General features: G+C 54.6%; 5 protein-coding genes across 5 annotated transcripts; all 5 read right to left on the minus strand.

Annotated features, from left to right (window-relative positions):
- Window positions 1-3,579: 3,579 nt before the first annotated feature.
- Window positions 3,580-4,263, minus strand: JKF63_03920 (uncharacterized protein; the record flags this gene model as incomplete). Its single annotated transcript, XM_067899917.1, has 1 exon — window positions 3,580-4,263. One exon carries the CDS (start codon window positions 4,261-4,263, stop codon window positions 3,580-3,582), a length of 684 nt encoding a protein of 227 aa, XP_067755123.1.
- A 2,310-nt stretch (window positions 4,264-6,573) lies between these two features.
- JKF63_03921 (uncharacterized protein) lies at window positions 6,574-7,989 on the minus strand (the record flags this gene model as incomplete). The annotated part of the gene is made up of 1 exon (XM_067899918.1): window positions 6,574-7,989. The coding sequence occupies one exon, from the start codon at window positions 7,987-7,989 to the stop codon at window positions 6,574-6,576; it is 1,416 nt and encodes a 471-aa protein (XP_067755124.1).
- A 919-nt stretch (window positions 7,990-8,908) lies between these two features.
- Window positions 8,909-9,295, minus strand: JKF63_03922 (uncharacterized protein; the record flags this gene model as incomplete). The annotated part of the gene is made up of 1 exon (XM_067899919.1): window positions 8,909-9,295. One exon carries the CDS (start codon window positions 9,293-9,295, stop codon window positions 8,909-8,911), a length of 387 nt encoding a protein of 128 aa, XP_067755125.1.
- Window positions 9,296-16,823: 7,528 nt separating this feature from the next.
- Window positions 16,824-20,477, minus strand: JKF63_03923 (uncharacterized protein; the record flags this gene model as incomplete). Its single annotated transcript, XM_067899920.1, has 1 exon — window positions 16,824-20,477. One exon carries the CDS (start codon window positions 20,475-20,477, stop codon window positions 16,824-16,826), a length of 3,654 nt encoding a protein of 1,217 aa, XP_067755126.1.
- Window positions 20,478-21,462: 985 nt separating this feature from the next.
- Window positions 21,463-23,418, minus strand: JKF63_03924 (uncharacterized protein; the record flags this gene model as incomplete). The annotated part of the gene is made up of 1 exon (XM_067899921.1): window positions 21,463-23,418. The coding sequence occupies one exon, from the start codon at window positions 23,416-23,418 to the stop codon at window positions 21,463-21,465; it is 1,956 nt and encodes a 651-aa protein (XP_067755127.1).
- Window positions 23,419-26,774: the final 3,356 nt, after the last annotated feature.

Here is a 26,774-nt window from a genome sequence, read left to right on the forward strand (position 1 = left end):
CACTCGGACGTGGGTAATAGGCTGCTGTGGTTGCACCACCTCCCCTATTCCCGAGTACAGCGGGGGTGACTGCGGGAGGGGAGGCTGAGGGGGCGGTGATTGCCTGCTTCATGGGAATCGCCTGATACACACCACCCGCATCCACCGGAGCGGCATAGCCTGGGAATGCGCTCACCGTGCCGATTTCCACTGGTGGCATTCTGTTTGTGGCGCCAGAGTTCGACGCTGGCCTCCTGTACGGGTTGCCCTGCTGTGGCACAGACTGTACATTGGCATTCGGCTGCGCTTGGTGCTCAGCGTTTTCGAACTTGATGCAGCAGGCGACAAAAAATACAACGGCGGATAAACCAAAATGATAATGAACCTTGTAGTCTCATCCATGCCGGAGTTTCTAGATGAATGAGCCACGTGGACAAACCAGTAAGAACGATCGTCAGGCAATGTGTGTATGTGTGTGTGCCCGTAAGCAACACTGGTGCGCGTGAACAAGGACCACTACATGTGTAGTTCTGTTTGTATCCGCTTTCTGATGCGTTCCATGAGTCCCTAGAAGAGAGGAGATGGGGAGGGGGGGGGAGGGGGTGCGGTGTAGATGTGCGGCGTAGATGCAAAACCATGCCACATAAACCCCATAGTGTCGCAAAGCACAAACATAGGGTGTTCGAAAGAAAGGGGGGGGAATATGGGGGCAGCCTTCAGAGGGTGCAGGCAGTGCAGCGCATGGCGGTGAGGGGCTACCTGTCATCCGTTTCAAGCGGGAAACACACACACACACACACACACACACAGCGTCCCCTCCGTCGTATCCGCTGTGTCTTTCTTTTTTTTGTTGTTCCGCCCTTCGTGCTATTTTTTTTTGTTATATATACGACAAATGACACGCCCTACGAAAAGTTGAGGAATACACAGGCACACACATGCAGTGCTGAGCATTCGCATAGAACCCCACCGTATGGGCATTGATTGACGTCAAGAAGCTCTTTCCTCCCTCTTCTCGTTTTTTTTTTTGCAGTTCACGCTGGGCGCGACGGACGGAGGTAGAGTGTGAGGGTAGTCGTGTCATCGAGAATTTGTGTCGTAGCGACCAGTCGGACAGGAGAACCAAATCGAAGCAAATATTCCATGAAACAAAAAATAAACAAACAAATCAAGCCCAAGGCAAAGAGGTGTTCCACAGGGTGGTGGTGGTGGTGGTGGTGGGAGGTGTATCTGTCCGTTGGTCCAGAAGTGGGGGAACGGGGGACAAACAGCACGGACTCACAAACACACATATAAGGGGAGGAGGGGAAGAGGGGGGAGGGGGAGAAGAAGGGCAGGCTGTGCCGTGTTTACCTATTCCGGTGTTTTTTTTTTTATCGGGCAATCTCCTCCTTACACGCGGTACCAGCTGCGAATTTGGCGCACACACACACACACACACACACACACACTATTCCGCACAAATCGGACCGGATGGGTCAGACACCAAGTGGGATATGCGTCCGTGTGTCTGGTCAGTCTCTACACGCTGCATAAAAGGCTAATAGAGAGGGCGGTACATATATATATATATATATATAATGTGGATGTGTATAGAAAACTGTCAAAATAGAGGTGTGTGTGTGTGTGCGCCCGTATATAACAATATAAGGTCATGTCGAGGCAGAAGAACAACAACGACAACAACAACATCAGCAAAGAACACTTCTCCAGTTGATGTAATTATTTCTGTAAATACGTGTGATATATATAAAAATAAAAATAAATACACGGTTATACACACACGCATTCATTCCCTCATCGATTTTCGCTCCTTTTCCATTTTTTTTTCATTGCTATTGTCAATCAGAGAGGCTGGAGTGGGGGGGAGGGGAGGGGAGGGGAAGGGAGGGGAGTGGGTGGGTGGGGTGAAGGGTGATGTGTATCGGTTGTACTGTGTCTATTGTACTCAAAACAGTATATCCACACACACATACACACATGAGGGATACGTGAGTGCATCCCAATGGGAAGAAAAGAGGGAGGGGGGGGGTAGGGGGAACTAAAGGCAGCTGAAGCAACACTAAACGCCCTCCGAATCTCGAAGTTGTGGGGGAGGGGTGGGTCGGTGGCGTAGTGGTGTGCAACACATGCCAACTACAGTGAACGGGCCAGATGTAAATGCGATCTGCAGTAAAAAACAACAACAGATCCCAAAAAAAATAGAAATAATCGATACTGGTTGGAGGAGGGGGACAGGGGAGAAAATTGAGAGAAAAAGAGATGAGTGTGGGGGGAGAGGGAGGAGGGCTGCTGATGGCACTGCTTCCGCCAAGTATCTCTCGGCACACAAAAAAATATACATCGACAGAGAGTACCACACCAGATGGTGAAAACCTTGTCTTTTTTTTTCCACGACGTGGTCTCACTACAACGTGGCTCTACATCTCTTCGTGGCAAAAATAAAAAAACAACAACAACACCAACAACGAAAAAAAAAAGCGACGTTAGTAAAGGGGAGTAACGGAAGAGTGGGGAGAAGAGGGAAGAGAGATGAAGAAGCAAAACGCAGAAGGCAGGGGGGGGGGCATACAAACCAGTCGATAATACAAAAAAAAACTATTAGAGAGACACTGGAGAGGGGAAAAAAATATGCACACACACACAAAAAAGACAGGGATAGCGGAGAGGAAACAAGCTACTCAGGACAAGCCTGCGCACACGTGCCCCCCGCGCATCGAGCACTCATGTCGTGCGTAAAGACACGGTCATGATTGCGTCGCTGCGCATCTGACATTTGCTGATGAACACTGCACGAGGTGGGACAACCCACCAACGATGTTTTCAGTGGGTTTTCCAGAGGCGGTGGGGGGAAGTGTGGCGCATGGGCTAAGGGAGGCATGGGTCCTCCCTGAATAGATGTGACCCATACTTTCCGCAAGAGGAGAAAAGGGGAGAGGGGGGGGGCTGCTGGAAAAAAAAAAACGAAAAAAAAAACAGAAAAAAAAGGGAATTGGCTTACGCTACACAAATGAGGTCACTTGGCCTGTTTTTGGGGTGTTGATGTTGTCATGGCGTTTTGAAACGGGCGTATTCGCGAGGTGTTTTGGTCGATCCTTTTTGATTCGCGTGTTCGCCCCCCTCCCCCAAGCAAAAAGGGTGTGTCGGCACAACTGTGCGCGTGTTCTGGCGCTCCGCACCTCGATCCACACGGCAGAGAAGCGAGAGGACCTCCCCCACCCACACACCCCCGCCCTTTTTCCGCTACACGTGGGAGCACAATAGTGGGTCGAGGAACAGCTTTGCGACGGTACCCCTTGAGTTGCCCTCCGTAGCCATTACGAGATACGCATTCCCTGCTGTGCCCTCAGCACGCACATGTCCGTCTTCCCCTGCATCATCCGAGTACTGCTGTGCACCTCTCCACTGCAGAGGGGAGGGCCTCGCTGTGGGGCTCAGCTGAGCAGAGGTGTCCTCGCGGTGAAGGTAGGTGCGACATCGACAGCGCCAGCAGAAAAAAAAAACACCGGGCCTGCACGACACCATGAAACAACAACAAAAAAAAAGCGATATTCGAAGCAATCGGCACGCAGCCACTCTACGTTGCATATCCGCGTCTCTTCACTTCATCAGGTCATCCTCAATCGAGTACGCGCTGACCTCAGGGCAGATGGCGGTGTCGTACCCCCGAATGCGATTCCCCATTCCGAGGCGTGTTTTGCGGACAAAATTCCTCATTCGCTGCTCCCTTGCCTCCTGCAGCGTGTCATCCAGGCCTGGTCTCTGCGCTTGCAGAGCCAGAGGCTTGAATGACTTCTGCGACATCTGCACGACCTCATCCTCAGAAGCTGGGCTGCGGGAGATGAGTGTCCGCCCCATGGAGGCCCCAGTGTCAGACGATCCTGTTAGGTAATTACACTTCACAACTGGGGAGAGGTCAGTAGCCACTTTGGATTCTTGGCGAGACAGCACAGGATCGGTGAAATCGCTTGTGTCCATTGCAACTTTATCATCGCCTGGATAGACGCGCTCCTCCTCGAGGGCCTTCTGAGCGACTTTTTGCCGCTTTTCACGCCGGCGCCTCACAGCGAGGCAGCAGCACAGCACAACAACAAGCGCAGTCAAGGCCACGCCACTGATCACCAAACTCAAAGCGATGACGCAGGTCTTGCCACACAGGGGTTCCTTTTTCGGGCGGATCCTGCACAGCTGGCCGTTCGACATTCGGCGGTACAGAGAGGCGATGTCTGCGGAGCGGTGCTGCACGACGGTGGTGGACGGGCTTATGGGAGCTACAGAGGACATGGTGTGGAATGGGGAAAGTGAGACCAGCCGTTGAGCGTCTGTGTGTGTGTGGGGGGGATGGGGGCGGGGGGGGGCTTGTGCGTGAAAGTGACCGCGGAGCTCTCTTTGCGCAGGGGTCGGGAGCAGGAGACAGAAGGGTAGCCCCTCAAAATAGATGAGAATGATGATGGGGAAGAGCGTGTGAAACGGGGGCAATATGCGTGGGGAGGGGAGAATCGTGTGTGTGTGTGCGAGGTGGTAGCCGTTAAGTGTCTGGCGTGTGTGCTCTCGATGAAGGAAGGGGGAGGGGATGAAGGGAGGCAGTGTTCAGGAGGAATGGTGTGAACATTGGATGGCCAGGGAGGGGGGTGGAGGGCTGCCTGTCTTGCACACACGCCGGCAGTACCAAGAGCTTTGTCAGCTTATGGGGCAACCGTGCCCGGATCCGGGTGCAACACAGTGCTCACGCACGTCTTCGATGAGGTCGGCAGCAGCAGTCAAAGCCAAGAGCGAGATAGGAAGAAATACACGGTTATGTTTGATGTTGGATGATGGGCGAGTGTACTCGCGATGGCAACGCCGAGACACAGCCCTTACCACCCCACCAGGGGAGCAGGCCCCTGCATTGCTCTGCTATCACGGTCGGCTCCTTCCAGCGCTGTGAACACTGCATCTTCCTCATCTCTTCATGCCCGCTCGAGGGTCCCCACAGTACTCGCGTTGGCTCGCCGTCGATATGCCTGGCGCCAGGTCGATCGTCACAGACAGCAGCGCCGATAGCACATGAATGCCAAGTGCGGTATTGAGTCGGGGGGAGGGGGGCAGGTCCGCTTTCCAGTCGGCAGGCGTCGAGAGCCACGAGAGTTTGCTGCGTCCAGCCAAAGCGCACGGGAAGCTGGGAGCTGTTTGCACCGCTAGTGCAGCCTTCGTCGCCGGCAGTCTTCTTTCCCTTCCACCCTGTGATTACGCGGCGCGACGTCTGCAGAGTGTCGGTGCTCCCTCTCCTCCTCCCTGCAGAGGAGAACGTGACCACAGCAGTCATCGCGTGTGTGTGTGCGTGTGTGTGAGAGAGAGGGGGCGAGGGGGGAGGGGGGGGGGCAGGGGACATGAGAGCGAGGGAGACCAAAGTAGCAAACAGAGGAGAGACCGCAGAAAGGGTGCGAGGTCTGACCTACAGACACGAAGGAAGCAGACCCCTCCCCACCCCCGGGGCGGCCACCGGCCCGTTGCGCGGTGCCGTACATCGCTGGGCGGGCGTGCTGAATCAGTGCTGCCTCCGCCTTCATAGCGCAGCTTCTGACTCCAGCTATACTCTCCATCCACCTACCAGGTTGCCCCCCAGACAGCCGTCCCCATCATGCCGGTGGCCACGCCGTGCATGCCCCTCCGGGGGGAGGGGGCTCCCTTCAGAGCCATCTATATATCTATATATAGGACCATGAATATCTTATTTCATGAGTTTCTCGTCCTACTTTGCGGTTCCCAATGAGGGGTTTGGGCATAGCCATGGCTAAATAACAGACGTAAGCTCTGTCCATGATTCGCCGTCCGCGCTGTGTGTGTTTATGTGTGTGTGTATATATGTCATGCCTACGAAAAGAATAGCAGCTCATAAACAAGTCAGCCGAGACTCTAGTTGCGCATCCTATGGAGACCGGATGCATGTGGATGACCGATCCTTCCTCCCTTCCTTCCTCCCCTTTTACTTTTCTTTGTAATTCTTCATCACCTCTGCGAGAATGCCAAAAAAAAAAGAAATATACACATACACACACACACACCACACACAGCGAGGTGGTACAGCACACGCGGATACCCGCGTGTCTTCGTTTGTTGCTGTTCTAGTTCGTTGTTTTCCCGGTTGCAGTCCCCCCTCCCCTACGCACACACGTGCGTGAGCGTCTTACCCCGCAGGGCCGTTCATTTTTTCTCGTGGCGGATGCGGGCCGGTGCGCGTTGTCGTTTGAAACAACAACAACAAAAAATAAGTGTCAACAAAAAGAATAAGGATGCGTAAAAGGGGGTGTGAGGGAGCACAGGGCGACACCAGCCGAGTGCGTGCTGGCAGGCGCTAGAGAAACAGAGAAGCAACAAAATGGGGGTCAGAATAATAATAGAAATATCGCGTAGAAGTGCGACCGTAATGGAAATGGGCTCGATTGCATTTGAGGGTTCGTTACGTCTATCCAAACCCGCTCCTCCTCTTCCCCCCCCCCTCGCTCTACATAGACACACACCATCTTTGAATCCTTTGCCCAATCGCACCCGCGGCCGCCCTCATCGGTTTAACTGTATACCTTCACTGTCGTCCTGGCACTTGCCACGTTGCCGTCACTTCGGGGTGTTGAGGTAGTGCTCCGCCACGACACGGGCGATGCAGTATGTTACACCCTTTGCGTACGGGATGTGCAGAAACTCGTTTGGTCCGTGCGCGTTGCTCTGTGGGCCGAGAACACCCGTCACAACAAACTGCGCGTCTGGATACATATTTATGAGCATGCCGATGAACGGAATCGCTCCGCCCATGCCCTGGCATGCGTACGGGTTGCCAAGGGCCTCAGTGCTGCCCACACGCAGCGCCTTGTCCAGCCAGGGCTTCAGCTCCGGCGCAGCGCACCCATCGCCGGAGCCCATGGCCTTAAAGGTCACCTTTGCACCGTAGGGTGGGTCCGCCTCCAAGATGCGCTGCATCGCTTGCAGCACAGACTTGGAATTCACCAGGGGCGGCAGACGCATGGACAGCTTCACTGTCGTGTGGGTGCGGATGACGTTGCCAGCAGTCTGCGGCTCTGGCAGGTTTGCGCCCGTCACGGTGAGGCTCGGTTTCCAGAAGTTTTGAATCGCCAGTTCGACGTTATCGCCCGGCACCGTCGAGACGCCAGCCGCCATGGCGAACTGCTCCTTAAACGGAACTGCCGCCATCGCCTCCGCTGCCTTTTCTGCGTGCGGTGGGATGTCGCAGTAGGCCCCCGGAACCGTCACCTCGCCTGTCTTGCAGTTCTCAATGCGTTCGAGGAGATCGCGTGTGATGCGGAATGTATCCGGCACGACACCACCAGCAACACCGCTGTGCATGCCCTCTGTCAGTGTCTGGACCGTCAGTTCACCGATCGCAATACCCCGCAGCGACGTCGTGAGCCACACTTGCGTGTAGTTCATGCTGCCGCTGTCCAGGCAAACCATAAGGTCCACGTTGCCGATTCGTTCCTTGCAGCGCTCCATGTAGTAGTCGAGGTCTGGGCTGCCCGACTCCTCCCCAGCCTCGATTGTGATCACAACGCGACCGTGAGGAATTCCGTGGCGTTGCAGCGATGATACGGCCGTGACGGCGCCAAAAAGCGCATAGCCGTCATCGGCGCCACCGCGGCCGTACAACTTGTTGTCACGGATCACGGCCTTGTGAGGGTCAAGGCCCTCGGCCCAGGGTCGGAGCGGCGGCTGTTTGTCCATGTGGCCGTACATGAGCACAGTGTTCTTGGTCGGTGCCGTGCCAGCGATGTCGATGAGAAGAAACGGTGTGCGGCCCTCCTCCGTGATATACTCATATGTGAGCCCGGCTACTTTCTGCTCCTTCATCCAATTGATGAGGATGTCAAAGGCTTTTTCCTGTAGACCATTGGTGGCCCACGCCGGGTCAAACTGCGGGCTCAGGTTTGGCACCTCGATGTAGGCCGAGAGGGCTGGCACAATCGTCGCATCCCACTCGGACTCCACCGCCTGTTTTACCTTGGCCCAGTCAGCACTCATGGTGGCAAAGGTGCAGAGAGAGGAAGGGGCGCTGTGGACGGGAGGGGAGGGGAGGGGAGGGGAGGAGGGGGGGGGAAGAGGCGAGAATAAGGAATATCACACACACACACACACACAGACAGACAGGCAGAGGAATGGGCGCTGTGGAGGGGCAGCGAATTCAGATGTATATCCTCGACCCGAAAGGGGGAAAAAAGAAGAGAAGCGTCACCTGTGTGGACAAGGGTGGGTGGGTGGGTGGGTGGGAGGAGAGGTGTAGTTATATATATATATACACATATATACCTTTGTGGTGGTTGTTATTCGATGGAATCTGTGACAATCAGAACAGGGGCCAATACGAATAGTTACACGAGTAGGCAGAGAGCAGAGCGAGGGAGGGAGGGAGGGAGGGAGGAGTAGATGAATAAACAGAGAAGAAATGATATCGGAGCGGAACAGCTCAAGCCAAAGTGTTATGTAAACGGAGGGCGTGTGGGACGCGGCCTGTGCTGCTTCGTTTCGTCATCTACTTGACCCAGTGAACATAGCGGGGAATCGTTCGTGTGGGGAAGGAGGGAGGGAGGGGAGGGAGGGGTGCTCCTCTTCAAAGAAGTCACTGGCCGTCGCACTAGTGTGTGTGTCTTTTTTTTTTTTGAAGATGTAGGAGAAAAAGGAAAAAAATAGTAAACACAAAATCTTAAGAAATGAGAGACGAAAAAGAGGAGAGGGGATGAAGGAAGGGAGGGCATATCACCGATTGGCCGTCCAGACACAACCCTGCAAGCATATGTCCACACACACACACACACACAAACACACACTTTGAGCGATGTGCATACGTGTACCTATCCCTGGGTAATGGACCTCCCCCCACCCCACCCCATCGAGGACCTTTCACGGTAACCGGACGACGGAGCTACAGAGCGGTTGTCATCACTTAACGCAGCTTCTTCTTCATGCGCAGGTTGGAGCAGTGACCACAGGCCTTCTTGCGGCAGTTCGTGGCGCGCACGGGCAGGCGGGCGTAGCAGCGGCGGCAGACCTTCTTCTCCCAGTTGTACTTCTTGGCCAGCGCAATCAGCGTCGGCTCCATCAGGCCACCGCGCAGGCGCAGCACCAGGTGCAGCGTGGACTCCTTCTGGATGTTGTAGTCCGCGAGCGTGCGGCCCTCCTCCAACTGCTTGCCGGCAAAGATCAGGCGCTGCTGGTCCGGCGGGATGCCTTCCTTGTCCTGGATCTTGGCCTTCACGTTCTCGATCGTGTCACTCGACTCGACCTCGAGCGCGATCGTCTTGCCGGTCAACGTCTTCACAAAGATCTGCATGGTGATGCGCGGGTTTTGAAGAAAGGTAACACGAGTATATCTGTGCGTCTCCTCAGTTTGCTGTAATCGTCAGGGAAGGGAAAAGTTTTTTTTTCAAAATCAACGCAAGAGAAAAGGAGGTCGGATGGGACGATAGAGGGAGCTTGGGGGAGGAGGAAGAGGCCACGCATGGGATCGAGTAGTGTCAGCAAGGCGAGGGGACGACTCAGGCATCGGGTGGGCCGGTGGGGCGACAGGGTCAGACGCATCCGCAGCGATTGTCGAGAATTGGGGACACTGTGAACAGCATGGAAACACGCAAAGTGAACGCTTCCCCGCGTGCTCAACTCAAAGAGTCTGCACCCCCACCTTCAGTTCAGCTGGCGTGTATTATTGCCTGAGTCGCATTAATCCAGACCCAAGGGAGGGAGAGACGAAGGGAGATGGGGATATCGTCCTTCACCCACACCCACACCCCCACCCACACCCACACCCACACACACACACGTGCACAGACATCATTGTCCATGAAAGGTGGGTGGGGAGGGGGGGGGGGGAGCGGTGGGAGGGAGAGAGAGACACACACGTAGAGTTTTTTTTTCAATTGGTGCAGAAGGGAGGGAAGGTGGTAGCGGTAAAGCCCATTGTCGCCATACACTCACACACGCACACGCTCGGAGGAAAATCAGCAGCGTCAAAATGGCAGGTGAGTGACAGAGGGGAGTCGAGTAGAAACCAAACAAAGAACCCAACAGCGCTCGCCCGCCCGCACACACAAAACAACCAAACAAGTATGTACATTCGAAAAGCGGCAAAAGATAGACATATGAGGAGAAAGGGAGAGTGCATGAAAACCTCCCGCACCACACACACACACACACACAGACACAGAGAGGCAACGCGCACACGCAGGACAGCAAGGAAGGTTTGATTGAGCATCTAGAGGGTGGGAGTGGGAGCGACGGGGAAACGACAGGAAAAGTTGCCAAACAAGTCCCTCCCCCCTTCCCACCCCTCCCCTCCCCTCCCCAGTCGCGCATTCAGCGATGCGCCTCGAAATCGTGTGGGATTGTGGACTGAACAATATATTATAATCCAGAAACCAGAAAGCATTAAGCAACCCTGAGGTCATCAGAAAATACGCAGGGGTTGGACGTAGTGGCAGAGCAGATACTCTGTTTTTCTTTTTTTGTGAAGGGTGTGTGTGTGTGAGAGAGAGGGGAGAGGAGAGGGGGGGGGGAAGAGACCATGCGGATCAGCCGAGTCTCTCCATCCCCCCCCCTAAACAAAAGTGAAAGGAGGAGAGCAAACATTTGCCTTTGATACACCAGCCATTCACGCAAGTGCATGTAGAACAGAAAGCATTACATGGATGTTGTCCTAAACAGAGCTGCCCCCCCCCTGCTTCCGCATCCCCTCCTCCCACTCGTGTATTCTTAACCCCTAGTATCTTTTCGATGCCTCCCCCCAGAATCCATGTCGACTCAGCAGATGATCTAGCGGGTCATTCTTCTTCGCCAAAGTAGAGTAATCCAGTCGATGCCGAAGGCCTCGTGTGTTGTTGTAGGGGCGGTGCAACCCTAAACAACGTTTGGTCATCCGCTTGGGGTGCCGCCCACCCCTATCAGAGCAGTCGTGCAAAGCATTCAGGTAAGGTGCGAGCCTTTCCATTGCCCGTGCTTCTTGCTCTTCTTTCCTCATGCGGAGGAACCGCTTACGATTTTGTTTCAGGGTGATGAGTGCGGCGTTGTTCTCTTCATCGGCAGCATTGGTCGTCGTCCGTGAAGGCGCCACGGTGGGGTATTCATCCACAGAGGAGCTTGCTTTGACCTTTTTTGTTTTTGGCAACGCCAGGTGTTCGTGCCCGGTGCTTGGCGGATCCGCGTTGAAATTCCACGAGACTTGTATTTGTTGCCGAGGAAGCAGGGAACCGGTACGGCTGGTCACCAGGGGCTGAAGTGGTACCACAAAGACATGCTGCTGAGCCGTTGTCACTGGTGCCTGCCAGTGTCCCACCCTTGTTGAAGGGAGGACTCTACCTCTACCTTTACCTCTGCCGTTGCCTTTCATCATCGGAGACTTCGTTGCAGGGTGGGGCGCCAGCTGCTCAAGTCGCGTCTGGTGCTGCGGAGACGGCATAACGCATACCGAAACCGCCATTGGAGAAGGGCAAAGCGGTGAGCTGCCCAAAGCGTCCCCGCTACGGGGGGCATCTACACGCGGATAGCGTGACGCTGCACCCGAAGGCGTGTTGAACTGCTCCTCAAGACCAGAACCATATCGACGAAGCACGTCTTCGAGAGACGCTGAGGCGGTGCTGCTCAGCGCTGGATGCGAGGATAACGCCACGGGGGCGTGTCGCGCCGGTGACTTTGACAGTCCAGCCGCCGCTTGCTGGTCGGTTTGAAGCGGACGGTTGTCGTCGCCGCCGCCATAGCAGACTACGGATCCACCCTCACGGTGTCTGTTTCTCGGCTCTGCTCCCACGTAAGAGGTGTTCGGTGAGCCCTTGCTGAGCGGTAGGGGGGGTCGTGCGGTTATCTGCTGTCTCCCGTGGAGCATCCTCGTAGACGAGGGACGCGAAGGTGGTGCCAACGCACGCATCTGCCCTTTACGCGTCCCCGCGGATGAAGAGTTCCGCGACAGTGGCGTTGAGATGCCTCCAGAAAAGAGCCCGTCATTTGGCCTCGGTATCTGTCTGGGCGGCGGGGGACGAATCCACACAATGGGCAGGTTCTGTGAGGAGCTCAGACGACGGAGGGATAGGCCCCGCTTTTCATTATTGAGTGGGCTGTCCGCGGAGGTGCCCGAGTTCCGAGCACCCTTTTTGGGGGATGCGAAACGGTTGTCACTTCGATTATTAGAATATGAAGCCTTACGCAGACGCAAGGAGTTCCGATTCTCGCTCTCGGATGATGACGTGACCACCTTTGGGGAGCACTCAACGCGAAAGTGTGGCTCCAAAGGAGGGAGGTCTCTCGCCCCCTGCACAACCACCTTTGCCGACGCAGCCCCAGCAGCTCGTCTAGGGGATCCGATGTCGGAGCTACTAATGACAGTATCAAACATGTCTCCATTTCCATGGACGCTGCTGCCTTGCGAAGACTGAGTTCGCATAACATCGATGATTTTAAGCGAGACCTTAGACGAGCCTGTGTCGTCTAATAATGAATCATCGGAGACGAAGGCGAGGTTGTTCTCGAGGTTCCTTTGTGGGGCTCTTTTCCCAAAGATATCCCTGAGGGTGGACGCCGTCCACGAGTTGCCAGGGGAGGCCTCCCACTGCGCAGCCTCTACAGGGCCGCTAGTGCTACTCTGGTGGTGCCGCTTCTTTTTCCTTCGCATACACATCTCCACATCGGCAGGGGCCAGCTGCTTTTTGATCGACCGCGATGATGGCACGATGCCGGAGGAAGAGTAGATCGATGCATTTCGATTCATCGACGTATTTCGGTACCCCATCATGCTGCCGTTGCCGTCGAACAACTGCATTCGGTGCTGCTTTTTAGTCTTCACGTTTTTTTGAAGGGCGTCCTCCGATGGCTCCGGTTGCTTGCCCTGGTTGAGTGACTGTAGCCTTTGGTTGGGGTGCTCCATGGCATTCATGAACGCATCGGCAGCAACACTGTTCTCTGCCTCTCTTCCGTTCCTCTGTTCTAGCGATTGGAGGTTAACCAGTATCCTTTCGCGGGTAGAGCTGAGAAAGGTCGACGAACAGTGGCTGTTGTGCGAGGACACGATGCTTTCGATCTCTAGCGCACTTTGATCTTTCATGACTCGCGAACAAGAACGAAGAAACCTTTTTTTTCTTCCCCCCCCAAAAAAAAAACAACAACAACAACAACACACACAGGAAAAAAGAGAGATGTTTTCGTGGTACACAAGGTGTGCGGAACCTTCTAAATCGTGAGATCCGTATCCATGCAACCAGTGTCAGTGTTTTTTTTTTGTGTGTGTGTGCGTGGGGGGGGGGGAAGGGGGGGAGACGTAGAGGACAAGAGAGCGGCCGCGTGGAAGGTGTGGATTGTATGTATACACCGAATATTAAGTACAGGTGAACCCACACACGACGCAGACGCAAACCGCACGCAGGTGATTCTCTTCCCTTCTCTCTCGCTCTTTGTGTGATTCCTTTCTACGCAAAGATAAAGCACAACACATGCGACACACCGCCACCACGACAGCAACAATGATGGGTAAGGGGAAGGAGGAAGAAGGGGTAGAAGGGAGGGAGGAATGGAGGGGGGGGGAGGGGGAGGGGGAGGGTTGGCGACTTCTACAGGGGATTTTTGAGGCGAGAAAAAGAGGAGGAAGAGGCCACACCAAAGCACACGAAAAGGCTACAGCGACAGGATTCGATCGAAAAACTGCGAACGGTTCAGCGCAACCATTCAGGAAATGATAAATATAACAAAGAAGACTGTAACATACATACACACACCATATGAGAACAGCAGAGGGAGGATAGTGAGAGAGGAAGAAGGGGAGATCTAAGTCGTGTAGAAATACAGCAGGGGGGAGGGGGTGATCAAGAGAGACGAGATGTTTCTGGACGTCGAGAATGTTTAAAAAACATCAGATCTGCAAAAAAAAAGGGAGTACTGAAAGAAACAGCGAACTGGGATTTGTGGTGCACTTGCCAAAACACAAATGTACACACACACACACACAAACAGGTCGAGGGCGACCAGCGTATACGTCTGTGTGGGCGTCTGACCCTTCTACCGTGAGTGTTTTCTGCGGATGTGGTTCTGTCTGTTGAGACTCGATGAAGCAGCGACAGCAGAGGCGAAGCAAGTTAGAAAGGGGGCCCCCCCTCTTTCGTTGTGCTGTGACCAGTGAATACGATCTCCGGTGCCTGCAGGGGCTAAAACTAGCTGGAGACACGCTGTGCGTACGTTGTACAGGTTGCCAAGATCGAGAACACCGTGGATCACAGATGGGTGCAATCAAATCAGTGCGTGCCCCACCACCACCATCCCCGGTTTGGCGTGTGGGGGTTCAGAGGGGGGAGAGAGAGAGACAACAGATTACATCAAGGAGGAAATGATATCCCCCCCAAAAAGGCGGTCAGAGAAGGAGAGGGTGTCAGGACGAGTAGTAGAGGGGATATACATACACATATACATATATATGAACATAGGAAGGAGACTTGTAATCACATTGACGGGACTCGGGGTGAGGGCATTCACGAATCCAGAGAGGGATAAGGGGAACAAAGGAATGACCTACAGGTACTCATCGGTACCCATGAAGATCGCTTCCCCCTACCCCTTTTTTTTCTGGGAAGGGAGAGCCCTGATGTTCAATGAGAAGAGCTGCCCCCCCCTGCCATCAAGGATGGCGAGTTCGTCGTCGTCTGCACGATACGGTTCGGGTGGTATGGGGTCTACGAATGAGAGAGCCGAGGGTCTGCAGGGTGGGGTCTGGTCAATATTGGCTATGAGTGTAGTGACGATCTCGGTTCAATGTGGCCGCACAGAATTACGACAAAAAATATGTGTAATCGACCCGTACACACTGCGCATAATCGAATATATATATATAGAGTACCTACACAAGAGTACACCTCGTGCACACAGAAGGTAGCAATGCGATGTCCGGCTCCAACGTGAGGGGGCCTGTCCTATACGCGTTTCGCACAACATCTCTGGGGGGGGGGTGGGCCGGTTGTGCCCCAGCTATAAACCAAGAGCTGAAGAAGCCAAAACAAAAAATAGAGAAAAGGGTTGTGCACTCCCTCCCCCATCCCGCTCTTTCCGAGCATACAACACACAGCAAACAAACAAGCAAACAAACACACACACACACGACGACGACGAGCACAGGGTAAAGAGAGAACAAGGAAAAACGGGGGGAGGAGGGGGCAAGGCAAGGCGAGCAGAGGGTGCGCATTGCGAAAACACAGAAAGGGGGAAAGCGGGAACAAGGGAAACACATGAATATTGGGCCCACAACGGCGGCCGTCGACGCAGCGTTTGCCATTCAACGAAAACAGCGTTACATCAGGGGAAGAGAGAGAGAGGGAGAGTGAGGCGTAATGTATGATATCAGAAGCCCTCTCCAGCCTTGTCCTTGTCTCTCCCTCGCTTTTCGTTTTGACATATTTCTTCGCTGATCATCGATGTTGCACTGCGAGATCAGGAAAAAAAGGGTGATAGAGGGGGGGGGAGGGGGAACAGCAACCAAAACAGGCTATACGCTAGAATGGGAACAACAGTGAAAAAGAGAGTGTGCGTGTGTGTGTGTGTGTGCATGATGGGGGTGTGGGGAGATGGCCGGCAAAGTCACACTACATTTTGCGAGTCACACCTCGAAAATAATTAAAATCATTTTTTTTTGTGGTTTCGTTTTTTTTTTCTCCGGCTTCTTCAGTTAGTTTTATTGTACTCCCTCAACATCGACGCTGGACAATGTAGAGTTCGAGTTCCTTTATAGAGAAGGGAAGGCGCGATCGATGGCGTGCACATGTTGCCCGTGTGTCGCATTGAGGAGAGTACAGTACCCCCCCCCCCGCCTCCCGCCTCTCGCCTCGCCCGGAAAGGGAGGGAGGGCGGAAGGAGGAGGATGAGGCCATATGTGTAGCATATACTCTCAGGGCACGGATAGTTGAAAAACAAAATGACGGGCAAGAGGAGGGGCGTCACACCACCAAGTCCTCTTTTCAAAAGGAAAGAAGAAAGAGAACCAGAAGAACCACCAACAGGTGGAATCAAGACGTTCCTTCCATTGTGGCCTACGAATGTTTTATCGCCTCCCCCCTTCCGTCCAACTCCCTCCGAGCTTCCTCGAAAAAAAAGGACATAAAGCCGCACACCGTATATATATATATATATATATATGCATACATACGCACACACGCACACACATGTATGCTCGTATGCATGCTTTCACGGCCCAAGTCACATCTTTGCCATATTAACACTTCCACAAACCGGCATCCTGTGCCCCAAAGCGGTCTGTGATGTGAAATCATTGAAGGCCGTCTCTGAGATGAAGAGATGTCTAGGTGGAGGAGTACTGCGAAGTCGAACAGCACAAAAAAAACCGCAGCCCCTCTGCCCCCTCCGCCCTCCCCCCCCAAAAGGAGAACAGCAATAAAAGATATGAAAGTCATATATTTATATATGTTCCGCAAACCAGAAGGCAACCGACCCAAAACGAAAAATAAAAAACGAGAACACCATGAAACAAAAAAAAATGTGCATCTACTCATTCACATTTGGATGGGAGTTATCATGAGCCATGAACAGGCGCCATAAAAAAAAGAGAGATGAAAAGACGAAGGCGGAGCCGAGTGAGCAGCCACATTCCTCCTCTCTTCTCTCTTCTCCTCATCAATATGTGTAGACGCACATCCTGCACAGGGTGACCCGGGAGGGGGGGGGTGGAGCGATGAGAAGCCGACAAAAAATGTCTTCACACACAATACAAACATATATCGACGTAACGACCCATCCGCCTGGAAAAAAAAAAAACGACGCCGAGCACATATACACACACACACACACACACACACTATTCTGATATGTGTTCTCGAGACCTCGTCTCATCCCTTAGGCGGCTTCCTCCGCGGCGGGCAGTATTCAAAGGCTCGAATGACACGCAGCTCAGGCGGTACACTAAAGTGTCGAGTGTAGTGCAAATCCTCATCCTCGGGCTGCTGCGGCTGCTGCTCTGTGTTTTCGCATGTTGTGGGGAGCGTTGGCGGAGCCGACGGGGACCTGCCGGGGGCGTCAGAAGAAGAAACCTGAGACGGAGGGAGGGGTGCTTCAGAGGCAGGACCGTCATTGCTGTTATCCAGCCCCTGCGCTGAATGGTCAGCGTCGTCGACCGGCTGCACTACGACATCCGTTGCCGAAGTAACACCGCGGCTGCGGTTGACAATGTGCTCCATGTACATTTGCCGCGCCACGCTGCAGACGTTGATGATACCAGCAAAGAAGAGCGAGAAGAGTAAGCCACCCATCAGTGGGGAGGTCTCCCAATTCCAAACGATGTGACTGGTTTTGTACAGGAAGTACTTGAATAGGTATCCTGTTGCGTGCACCTGCGCAAGAAGCACAACGCACACTACCAGGATGAGGATTACGTTCCGCCGAGTGTAAAAGGGAGGCAATATGTGCATTTCGGCAATGTACTCCTCTACATCTGACCGACTGCAAAACCAGCTGTAGACGATGAGGTTGGCACAGAGGACCAGCAGCACCATGAGGCCGTAGATGAGGAACGTCAGCGCGAGCCCCTCGAAACGAAACATGGTTCCGTAGGACACCCGGTGGTAGCTAGCCGAGCACGACATCTCACCAATGACTGTGTGCGTCAGCGTTGTCTCCGCGACAACAAGGGTGAGGCACGCCAGAAATAAGCAGAGCCCATTCAGGGCATGTCTCGAACTCTCCCACAGCAACGTCCATCGCCCAATGTTCACATGGAAAGTCTCCTTGCATATTTCACACTGGTTTACGTTCGTCAAGTTACGCTTCGCGCTCTCGATCCTCCAGCGGTCAAGGCAGGTGGCATGCACAAAGCGAACAGATCCAGTGCATGCGCAGGGCGTGATGAGCGGCGCCACGTCATCTCCGTCCCGGCAGATTCGGCAAAAAGGCTCTTCTTCCTCTTCTTCTTCGTTTGGCGACGTTTTGAGCACCCCTGTTGCCAGCCCAGGTTCGGGTGTCGTCGTTGCTGCCGCCAGCACTGGAGGGGTCGTGGTGTTGCAGGGAAGCAGTCGGCCACAGTTTTCGGAGGCGGCCACGCAATCGACGGAGCCTCCACCTGACAATATCGCCTCCTCCTCTTCACGAGGCCGCTTCGGCGCAGTCTGGGTAGTGTCATTCACGCTCGACTGCTGCTGTGTACCTGCCGTACGCTGGGGCTGCTCGAGTGCCGCAGGGCTCTGCTCACCATGAACTGATTCCTCCGTGGTGAAGAGCAGGTCGTATCCGTTGTTCCGCGCGCGTCTTCCACGCCGGTGGTTATCCTGCAAGTGCTCGGTAGCATCCGCCAAAGGCGGAACGTGCACCAACACCGCTGTTGAGGCCTCAGAGGCCACTCTGCCTTCCCGCCCATCCTGGCAACATCGGCAGGCTCCGTGGGTACCGCCCGTCATGGACAAGAGGCTACCTCCATCCTCTTCGAGGATGGCCCTGGGGCACCCCAGGTGAGGTGGGGCCATCGTCACATCGCTGTAATGGCCATCAGTGTGGTGGTGGCAGATATGGTGGTGGTGGGTGCGGTCGTGTGACTCACCGAAGCCTGTCCCGCTCTGAGCACGAGCGGTCATGGAGTCGGGGCCCCTATTTTCACATGCTTCGACGCTTGCTTCCTCTTGTCGGAGTTGACGCTGCGCAGAAGGTTCGTGAAGCGTCCGAAAGGGCGGCAGCAGCGGCCTCTGTGCATCCTCATCTGCTGATTCGGGAGGGCCGCCGGGATGTGGCACCCTCGTGGACGGCGGTGACGCCGGAACGACTGCACCCCATCCGAGTGGTGGTGTTCCCGACTGCTGCTGCTGCTCCTCCGTGGCCAACAGCACCGCCGCCGTCGCCGCCGAGGTATTTGGGCGCACTGACTGTAGGTGCATCAACTGCGTTTGTAATCTGCGCTGCTCATAGGCGGAGCGGAGGCGGATCACCCCATCCACACCTGCCCTCAATCCCCCCAGCATTTTCTTGCTCAGCAGCAATGGCAGCAGCCACATCCACTCTGCGAAGTCGGCGTCCAACAGAAATTGCCGCAGCAGGTCTGCGCGCCGCATTGTAAAGAACAGCGGCAGAAAGAGCACCAGGAGCGGCAAGATGAGGGCGAAGATGAGCTGCATCCGCTCCTGTCTCGCTGCAGGCTCTTGGGCAATATATACATTCATGGCGCACGTATAGCCTGCGCCATCGAAGAAGGACACGTTCGCATAGTACTGATTTTTTTCATCAGGCGAGATCAAACTGGATTGGATAGTGATGAAGTACTCCTCCGTTACTGGAGCCTTATTCACACGCAGGGACACACTCTGTAGCGCTTCGCACAGTGCGCTGTTGTCAAACGCTGGTGCAAAGAAATCCCAGAAGCTGAGCGAGCTTCTACTTTCCGTGTTCTCGGATGAGTCGGCATCGTCGCTGTTTTCATCAAAGGCTTCGTGCTCTCGCAAGTCCCATGTTCGGCGGTTGACGAGGTAGCGGTTGTTCAGCTCCACGCGCAGGTACATGCCGTGGCAGTTGTCTTTACTCACAGATTTGTCGTAGCGATGCTCTTTGAGCTGCACAACTGCATTGATCACGTTGCCAACCTTTCCCTTGAACTTGACCACGGTGGTGCCGCTGCCGATGATGTTGATGGGCAAAAAGGCGTCGGTGCTACCCGTATCAATCACTACATCCTTGTAATACCTGTTCCATGGATCCACTTGACTGACGTCGCGCTTGGCGGTGTTGTGCGTTGGGGCATTCTCTTCATACATGAGAGCGGAAGGATCGATGCCACCATCGCCGGTCGAGCTCACCGACGTCTGATCCGCCGCAGCCGACGCTCCAAGCCTCTGCGAGGTCGTCCTAGGCGCCAGTTCAGTCTCATCTTCTACGGCTGCCACAGGAGCGTGCAGAGGCACGACGAGGGACCTTTGCAGGGTTTCCTTCGGGGGCGCCACACCGTCATTCTGCCAGGGTGCTGCGCCCGAGATGTGGCTGGAATCCGCACCCGTTGATTGGAGTGCTGTTGGTTTGGTGTACAGCACACGCAGCTTGGGCATGAACCGCCCCTTATAGGCGACCGCTTGAGTGACTGGCTCTAGGCGGACCTGAGAAGAACTCCGATGAGAAAGCGTCACCCCCCCACTGATTGAGTCTGGCATGGGTCCCACGATGACCCGCTCCAGTGGCTTCCGTGGATCTGCGTTCAACATTTCCTTTAATGAGGGAGGGGCACCGGATGGTGGGTCAGACTTTGTGCCGGCGTTCATCGTGGTGAGCGTCTCCGCAATGGAAGCCTGAGTGAAAGCATTGTCTTGAAGCCCACGCCCCGAGGGTTGACTGAGCGCCGATGTCTCAAGCCGAGCCGTCTTCTCCGTAGCAGCGGTGGGAGCAGCACTTGTGAGCGAGCAGGCCGTGACGAGGAGCAGCAAGAGAAGCACAGTGACTACGGTGGAGACTCGCCATATCGAAGGCGCCGTGTGCCCACGTGCATCCGCGGGAAGGGGCATCGTAGATGAAAGCATTGAGCTCAAGGCGAGGGGATCCGAGTGGAATGCAGAGGTTGGTGTGTGTGTGTGTGTGTGGGTGGGTGCTGTTGGAGGAGGAGGGGGTTGGAAAAAAAAAACGGGTAGTGAAGCATGTGTTTCTCCCTTACTTGAAAGCGTCACACTTGCGCAGTGTGCCAAATGTCTTCCCCCCCTCTTCCTTTCTTCCCCTGGTTCGAGTCTTTTTTTTTACTTCACACCGCCGCTCTCTCCCCTTCTCTCCCCCTTTTTTTTGTTCTCTCTCGGAAAAAGAAAAAAGGCCCCGAACGAGAGAACAACGACAAAAATGTTTACGGCGTCTTCAATACGTGCCCGACGCAGAAGTTGGCACAAACGCACACACGGAGAAGCAGAAAAGCGCGTCGAATAAGACTGACGCAAACAAACAAACAAACAAACAACAACAACAACAGGAACGGATGGAGGGAGCGAGAAGAGAGGGTGAGAGAATATTCACATATATATATATATATATGTATGTGTGTGTGTGTAGACGATGAAAGGAGGGGATTTCTATGCTGAGAGTCCCCCTTTTTTCTTTGAACTCGAATACACACGTATAGTTGCCGATGTAGCGCAAACTAAGTGGTCGCAGAGCAGCAGCTCTAGAGCATGGGGGAAAAGGGGGTGGGGTGTGGGTGAGGGGGGGGGAGTGAGGGGTGCATGTAGGGTCGGCAACCAAAGCGACCGCATGTCATAACATGCATGTGTGTTTGTGTTCACATCAATACGGTGGTTCCTTCCGTTTAGGGGTGCTGGAATATACCAACAAAACACACACACACACACACACAAAGCAGGATAAACATTTCGAGGGAGGAGGGTGGGGTGATGCTATGGTGTTTAACTCTTTTTTTGTTTTAAATATATTCTTACTCGACACGGCACGTGGGTGGGTGTGTGGGGGGCTGTGATATCTCCAACAAACCGCCCCGTCATGCGATTTAGCTGGGGTGCCCCCTCTTCAGAAATCAATGCCCAGGCTGTCCTCTTTCGTCCATATGTCAACTGTTTCCTCCTTCAGCTTTGCCTTCGCCGCCTGCAATGTCTTGGCCTGCTCTCCGTCCGTTGAGCATTGATGCTCAGCCTCCATTAGGGCTCGCAGGTGCACCTCAATTGCGTCAAGGTACTGCTCAAAGGCGGAGGCAGATACAGACGCCGCAGCCGCGGCTGCAGCGACCGCAGCACTCTCCTCGTCACTCTCCTCCTCGCGCTCGGCACCACCAGGTGCAGCTGGCTCCTCGGCTCCCGGTGCTGCACACAATCGCATTGCGTCCATCTCGTTCCTGTCGCCTCCCTTCTCCACCTTCTTCACTTTGGAGATGTTCGTCTTGAGCTGCCCCAGTTTCTCACGAAAGGTGGCGTGCAGTTCGTAGCTGTGAAAACACATTTTGAAGAGGTGCGCCTTCACAAAACCAATGTCGACTGGGTAATGGCGTACCCACTGCATGTACACAAGTGCCGTGTGCAGGGCGGAGAGTCGCGTCGCTTTGTTGGCGCCGTGGGTACGTCCTGGCATGACGGGGAGGGAGGGGTTACTAAACAGCTTCGGGTCCCATAGCAGCGGCTCGGCACACATGTGGCCCTCGCACCGCGTCTCCCGCAAGTGAGTCATGACATCGTCGTAGGTGCGCACGTTGCCATTTGAGATGACAGGGACTGTGCCACCGAGCGCACGGTGTACACGACGAATGAGCTCCATGTTTGCCACCCCAGTCTGCTGCCCTTTCATGTTGCGTGTGCGGCCGTGGATGCAAAGCACTTGCGCTCCTGCGTCACGAATCATGCGGGCGTAGAGGATTGTGAGAGCCTCATCAAAGTCCCCCTTCAGCGGCTCCTGCTCTCCGGACGTGACGGGGCTGCGATGGGTGGTGCCTTCACGATCGTCAACAGTAGTCTCCGCTTGGTCTGGGTGATCGAAAACACGGATCTTCGCTGTCACAGGCACCTCCAGTTCCACATGAAGAGTGTGCACGATAGTGTGGATAACCTCCCAGTCCTCCATTAGGAAAGAGCCGTAGTGGCCACGGCGGGCAATGCCTTGCGGGCACCCGAGGTTGAGATCGACCGCGTCGCACTGATATAGAAGGTGCTCTGGCTGTCCATCTGAGCACGATGACCCACGCACTCGAACATGCACTGGGTACACAGGGGTCTTGAGAGCACTGTGGCTGGCGCCGGCATCCTCCTCTGCAGCCGCATGCTCACCGAGGACGGCGAATCGGGCAGCTTTCAAGACGGTGTCTGCGTTGTTCCCGCAGAACTGCACGATGCACGGTCTGTCCACGAGCGCGGTGTTGGCGACGGCATGATTAATCTCCGTCCCCACATCTGCCTTCTCACTCCAACTGCCATCGTGCGCGCCCGCTGAGACAGAGGGGCTCGGAAGCGGTGACTCCATGGCCGCTTTTACTTTATCCGGTGAAGACACAGATAGGAAGTGCGATCGGTACGCAGCGCCCTCCGCGAAGCTCTTTGCATGCAGCATCGGTGTGTATGCCAGCGTTGCCCCGTACTGACGGCACAACATTCGGAACGGAAGCTCACTCTGGTCGACCATTGGTCCGACAACGAACATGCGTGGCCCACTAGTGACGGCAGGATACGGTGCCTCCGCCTCCCTCGCCTGCTCGCTATTCATCGCGGTGGGGTCACTCAACGGTGGGTGGAGCTCTGCCGAAGAGTTCATAAGGAAGGCCTCCTTGTTTGCGCGAGCGGCTGGCGACTGCACCGCCGCGTACTTGCGCACCAACACATCATTCCAAAAATCCCACGCACTGGAGGGCTTCGTGCTGGGGTGGACATGCTTCACGGTGGCATCACGATGCCCATTGCAGTAGGGACATGTGGTGCTGCGGAAGGGTTTTCCTTCGTTGATGAGCTGCCGGTAGACCTCCAACTGTTTTTGGTTGTAGGCCATCCTCACATTACTGCCCCGTGGAATAAAAATATAAACGGTGATGGCGTTCGCCACCGTGTATATGTATGTGTGTAAGGGGTGGGGGTGGGGGTGGGGTGGGGGAAAGAAGTGAGGCGATATTGACGTGTCATGTTCATGAGAAGAAGGGACGTTGCATTGAGGGGGAGGGGGAGAGGTAGGGAGGGGGGGGGGTCGGCAGAATAGGTGTGTGATGCGTTTATTCGTCGTGTCACTCCGTAGAGAAAGAAACCACTGGGGGGGGCGCGTCGTGTGGGGCGAGTCACGAGACTCGTAGCGAACGCCTTTTTAGCACACACGCGGATTAAGCTGACTGTCGTTCCACACACACACACACACACACACACACACAGACACACAGACACACACAAAGAATGCAAAAAAAAAAGACGCACATTTGAAGAGCTAGGGAATACGAAGAAGAAAATGGATGCATTTCGTATTGCGTTGCCTCTTTGTGCGACACAGACGTGTGCGTGCAGGTACACATTCACTAGGGATACACAGGCACATTGTATAGGTGTCGGTGTGTCTGTCGGTGTCTCTGTGTGTGTGTGTGTGTGTTTTGTTTCCGCGCCTTGGCCAAGGAGTTAGGAATGTAATCTCCGCCCCCCCCCCCCCCCACGCCCGCTTCATCTTTACATCGACAGAGCTCCACACTACAGCCAGACGATTTTGTTCATCGCTCCCCCCCCCTCAGCGATGCGGGGATTTTTTATTTTGGGGTGGTAAAATGATTGAAAAAAAATGGAAACGCGAGGAAGGAACAACAACGGCAATCACAGCAAAGAGGGAGAGAGACGAGGAAAAAACAAAAAAAAATACCACAATGAAGAGATGGAAGGTACCCATAACGACACACACACACATATATATATACAGTTGAATGGACGCTCCAGACACCGAGGCCGTCAGGAGAGTTATCAAAGCTTTAAAATGGAGAAGGCCGAAGAAAAAAAAAAGGTTTGAGTGAGGGGAGGAGGGAGGGGGGAACGCGCGTCGCTTTTTTTTTTTCAAATAATCTTAGGCTTGATTATGAGGGCCCCCCGCTTTCCCCCCCTCCTCCCTCCACATCGCGTTTATATATATATATATATTTATTTATTTTTTCGTCTAATGAGGTTCAAAGAGGAGGAGGGGGGGGAGAAGAGCCTAAACAGATGAGACCCGTATATGTATATATGTATATATGTATATATGCATATGCATGCACTCACACCGAGGAGGAGGGGGTCTCATTGGAAAAAAAGAGAGATGAATGTAAGGTGCCGTAGTCGTCGTAAGCCGTCTTCGCAGCAGCAGCGATAGCAGTGTGAACACATCTCCACCATCAATGGTGGAGATGTGTCGTCGTGCTCAACAAGCGGAGGGGTGGGATGCGGGGGCGGGGGTCAACAAGTAAAATGGGAAGTAGATTGTGTGGAGTGATAAGAGCGCCAGCATCACCCCCTTTCACCAAAAACGAACAAAAAAAAGAACCCCGAAAACACCCAGCGTATGGCAGCAGTCCCCGAAGAGGAGGAGGAGGAGTGGGGTGACACAATGTGGAGATGGACACAAGCGAAACCGTAAACGGAAAAAATAATACCAAAGACACATTAAAAAAAGGAGGAGGAGGAGGAGGAGGAGGGAGGGGAGGAGGGGGGAGGAGGACATCACGCTCATATCACAGACGAGTAGATCGTGACGGCCAAAACGAGGCGACACATGCGTACACCAAAACATCACGTCCTTTCTCCGTACTCCTCCCCCAAACCTCCTCCACGCACCATCATTGTGGTTCCTTGCCGAACTATTCGGGTTGTCATCGATGAGCGATGTTGCATGGACAGAGGGAGGGAGGCAAAAAAAAAAACGGTTGCGGGTTCAGAGAGAAGCTAGACAGCGTCAAGCAACTCGAGAAGCCCCCCCCCCAAAAAAAAAGAAGAGAGAGGTGAGCAGGATGCAACTCATAGGACCACCACCACAACAGCAAAAAACTGATACAAAAAAAAGTGGGGGATAACCACATCGCCTCGCGCTACTCTGTGAGCGAGTTGCACACCTTCTTGTATTCCTTTCAACGTGCATCCCCCCCTCTTTATTCTTCTTGTTCTGTTGTTCAAAGCGTCTTTCTACCATGAGCACGTCAATCCCATGTATTCGTGAATGAACTGAGTTCATCCGTATTTTGTTGAACAGCGGTCAAGTCCTGGTCGTCCAAAAGAACGATTCACCTGTCGTGAAATCCAGACACACACGCACCCAGCAGGAGTCTCTTCCCGTCTTTACGTGTGTGCTCCCCCTTCTCTCTCTCTCTAATACGTTCTGCTCCATCGGCGCCAGACGACTCTTGGGTTCGGGGCGGCAATGCCGGTGATGCATGCGAGCGGGCACCCAACGTCCTGCTCAAGGCCCAGCGTAGTGGCGATTGTTCTGTGGGTGCTGGGGGGTAGACAATCTCTCAGCACATGCAGCGCGCGCGCTCGAGGAGGCGGTTGGCAAACCCCGTGCCAGGGTTCTCACAGACCCCGGACTCAGCCTGCTTGCTCTGCCTCGTACACCGTCGTTTCGAGCCTCGATGGCACCATTCGACGTGTTCTCACCATGCTGTCGGCATCTGGCCCCCATCAGCTATCCCCCCGCCGCGCCCCCCGGTCAGACGTGGAAGGAGCGGCATGCTTCGCACATCTGCACAGTCTCCTGGGGGCTGGTTAGTAGGCATACGCTTTCACATCTACTCTCGGCGACCACTCCTGCTCGCCCCCCAAAAAACCTCCAGGCACCTTGTATGGCTCCAATACGTCATGCCTGTCGACGTCACGGGCAAAGGGGGCGGGTTCGTGGGCGGCCTGCCCGTGTGTGGCGCGGATGGTGAGACGCTGCTGTGCGCGTCTAGCAGCAGGAGCCTGCTGCCCTCTTCGTGGCCTGCGAGCCTTTGACCACAGCGGGCGCGCTAAGCGGAGGGCACCCGTGTATAAACACGCATTTGCGCAGAGGAGCTCCACAGCTTGTCGTTCCAGTGGACAGGTGGAGAGGAGGGGGGGGCAGCGACAGACACGCGGTGGGGGTGGGGGGAGACCACGTGGCGCGAGCGAGATGCGCACAATGAGACGATTTTCATCCCCATCGCGATGTGGGGATGAGGGTGGGCTTCGGGCAGTGCGTGAGTCCCGCTGTGCTGGCAGAGCAGCACACAGCACACCATCCATATTTCCACAGTGCCACCAAAAGTTGTCCACCGTTGGAAGTAAGCCACATGGCACGCGGTGCGCTGACAATGGCGAGGTGACGTCAGCCAATTTATTGGACACAGCGACAGTCGATCGATGTCCACCACTGAACGTAGGTTAGTGGGT

Source organism: Porcisia hertigi, chromosome 31 (assembly GCF_017918235.1).
Source record: "Porcisia hertigi strain C119 chromosome 31, whole genome shotgun sequence".
In the NCBI taxonomy this organism is placed as follows: Eukaryota; Euglenozoa; class Kinetoplastea; order Trypanosomatida; family Trypanosomatidae; genus Porcisia; species Porcisia hertigi.